Here is a 3,197-nt window from a genome sequence, read left to right on the forward strand (position 1 = left end):
AGTATATACATCTGTGTCTAAGTATGCACACACATGCACACACAGAATTTTGCTTTATGGTCATCACCCTGACCCCTATATGGATAAAATAATGCACCCATTGTGACAACTCAATTGCTTTTGCTGCTTCCCCACTCTCCCCAAACCAGGCCTTACTTTCAGTTCCATCTTCTTCTCTGCCTGGTCCTTCTTTTCTTCTTGAGAAGGAAGAGGAGCTCCTGACTGAGTTAAGTCACAAGAAAGGCCTTAGCTCACCTGTCCTGCATTCTCTCATGACCAGGGAGCCACACACTTTCTTGCCCTCACTACCCCAGGTTGGATTTCCTTCCCAAGTGTCACCAAGTATTATTTCAGCTAAGGATGAAGGTTGCTGTGCATGTTTTCCCAGATTGCCTCTGCTCATGTTGACAGACGTACTTCCAATGCATATTTACAGAAACCAGAAGCCATGGCTGGAAGCAATCAAACTGTTGTCTCAGAATTCCTCCTCCTGGGACTGTCAGATGTGCCTGAGAATCAGCCCCTCCTCTTCAGTCTGTTCCTGTCCATGTACCTGGTTGCTGTGGTGGGGAATCTGCTCATCATCCTGGCCATTGGCTCTACCTCCCATCTCCACACCCCCATGTACTTCTTCATAGCCAACCTGTCCTGGGTTGACATCTGCTTCACCTCTGTCACTATACCAAAGATGCTGCTCAATATCCAAACCCTGAGCCAGTCCATATCTTACACTGGATGCCTTACTCAGATGTATTTTCTAATCTTGTTTCTAGAACTGGACAATGTCCTCTTGGCAGTGATGGCATATGACAGATTTGTAGCTATATGCCACCCTCTTCACTATACCATAACCATGAGCCCCAAATTCTGTATCACATTATTGTCTCTGGCTCTGATTATCACAAACATCTATCCTTTGATCCACACCCTTTTGGTGGATACACTGTCATTTTGTGCAAGTGTCAGAATTCACCATATTTTCTGTGAACTCTATGCATTGCTAAAGCTTTCTTGTTCAAGTATCCATGACAATGAGTTGGTTGTTTACATCCTGGGGAGCTTTATTTTTGTTGCTCCTTTCCTCTTTATTTCTATCTCCTACATGCACATTTTCTCAGCCATCCTAAGACTTCGTTCCTCCCAGAGCAAACTTAAAGCCTTTTCCACTTGTAGTTCCCACCTTGTTGTGGTGTCATTGTTCTATGGAACTTTATTTGGGGTGTATCTGCGTCCTTCTTCTTCCTACACATCTGAGGATTCAGTGGCCACTGTGCTGTATGCAGTGGTGGCTCCCATGCTCAACCCCTTCATTTATAGTCTTAGGAATAAGGACATGAAAGGGGCCCTAAGGAGCCTCCTCAGCTGGAGAAAGATCTGGCCTTGGTGACAGCATCTCCTGCTCCTGAGTGATGATGTCATCTTGTGCTTGCCTCATTATTGATGTAGGAGGGGACTATCCATATAAGATTTAACAGATGTCCAGCTCTGCCCAAATTTCTGCTGCAATCATATTCAATCACTCCTTCAACCAAACCTCCCTGGATGACTCTCGTGTCAGGCCCCAGATGGACAGCTTGTTTGTTTGAGGATTTAATTTTCCATTCATTCTATATGTCCTTCATGGCTCCTCCTCAAACCACGTCTGCCTCATGAATTTTTACCACGATCCCCTGTTAGTGGCGTGAATCATAATAAGCAATGGAGCATTTTGTTTTGTGCTGGGCACTGTTTTGAGCAAGTACACGTATTTACTCACTTAATCACCAATCTTGTGATGGAGATGCTGTTATCTACATTTTCTAGGTGAGGGACGTCATCAGAGAAGCAATGGAATTCTCACCTTCTGCTTGTGTAGGAATAATTTGTTAGATGGAAATAAAGAGGCTCCTTTCACTTCTCAAGAACAAAATCTGCAACTGGAGGCCCTTGTCACGAGATGGCAGTAGATGCACAGGTTGTGACTTCAAGACACATTCACAAAGTTTCTGAGCCAAGTGGAGAAAGAGATGGGTACCCCTTTGAACTCTTACATGGATCACGGTATGTCAATACACTTCCCAAGCCATAGACTTGCTTGCTGACCTCACAGAGAACATTCCCAGATGAAATGAAAAGAGTAGATTCACCACATTTCTCAACATGGCCAACTTAGGTACGTAGTGTTGAAACACTATTCATATTAAGATCAGGGCAACAACAAGGATTCCCTCTACCATGACTATCATTTAACATTTTCGTCAAAATTCTAGTCTAGCAGTAAATCAGAAAACAGATGTATTAGGTATTAATATTAGAAATGAAGGGGAAAAAACTATGATCATATGAAAATAGGAGTATCTTTCTGGAAAATCCAAGATAATCAAGCTGAAAAACTACTAGAACTAAGAGGAACAAATTTACAGATTGCAAAATAAGTAATGCAAAAATCAATAAAACTCTTCCAATCCAGGGAGGAAAAACTACTTAAAAGTGGCACTGGAAAAATATCCCAAACATAATAGCAACGAGGATAAAATATTGTCTTAATAAGAAATGAAAGGAGCCTATATGAGGAGACTGCAGAGATTCTCTTGAGAGAATCTGGTCAAAGGAAAAGACATAACACCTTCTTGGATGGGAAGACTTGGGTTAATTTCTAGGTTTCAGACATTTAGAACCTGAACACAATCTTTTTTTTTTTAATTTGAAGAAAAGCTTTTACTGCTAAATTGGGAGAATAAATGGCAGAGAAGAGCAAAAAAAAAAAAAAAGAAGAAAAAAGAAAGAAAAACAACAACCACCACCACCACCACCACAACAACAACTGTGATCAGTAAGGACTTTTTTTCTGCCGGATGTTAAAAGGTAAAATAATTTAAACAGAGTGCTATTGGAAGATGAATCAACATACAGATCTTGTGAATATACACCTATTCTCATGCTACTCCTGGAGCACAAAAGCAATGGAAGAGATCACAAAGGATAATGGGTAGATTTATCCACAAGAAAACCAAATCAAGTGAGGAAAATAGTCACCATTTATGTGACAAACACAAACATTTATTTGGTCTTTGTCCCCAGTTCCTGACACAGAGCTCCTAAAACCTTTGGAATTTCCTGGTTGATAAAAGCATTTTTGTTCTAATATGGTGACTCTTGTTGAGCCTCTACATAGCTTCAGGATGGGGCTGGTCACCAGAAGACCAAGTCTTTATTAG

At 41.2% G+C, this 3,197-nt stretch overlaps 1 protein-coding gene across 1 annotated transcript; it reads left to right on the forward strand.

Annotated features, from left to right (window-relative positions):
* Positions 1–448: 448 nt before the first annotated feature.
* LOC121025096 (olfactory receptor 1D2-like) lies at positions 449–1,387 on the forward strand. The gene has a single exon (XM_040467514.1). It carries the CDS (start codon positions 449–451, stop codon positions 1,385–1,387), a length of 939 nt encoding a protein of 312 aa, XP_040323448.1.
* Positions 1,388–3,197: the final 1,810 nt, after the last annotated feature.

The sequence above is a fragment of the Herpailurus yagouaroundi genome, unplaced genomic scaffold (assembly GCF_014898765.1).
Source record: "Herpailurus yagouaroundi ecotype Mexico unplaced genomic scaffold, PumYag 67493, whole genome shotgun sequence".
NCBI lineage: Eukaryota > Metazoa > Chordata > Mammalia > Carnivora > Felidae > Herpailurus > Herpailurus yagouaroundi.

Bases quoted from the DNA above. Each gene is read 5' to 3' on its own strand.
- LOC121025096 (XM_040467514.1), top strand. From the start codon at position 449: ATGGCTGGAAGCAATCAAACTGTTGTCTCAGAATTCCTCCTCCTGGGA.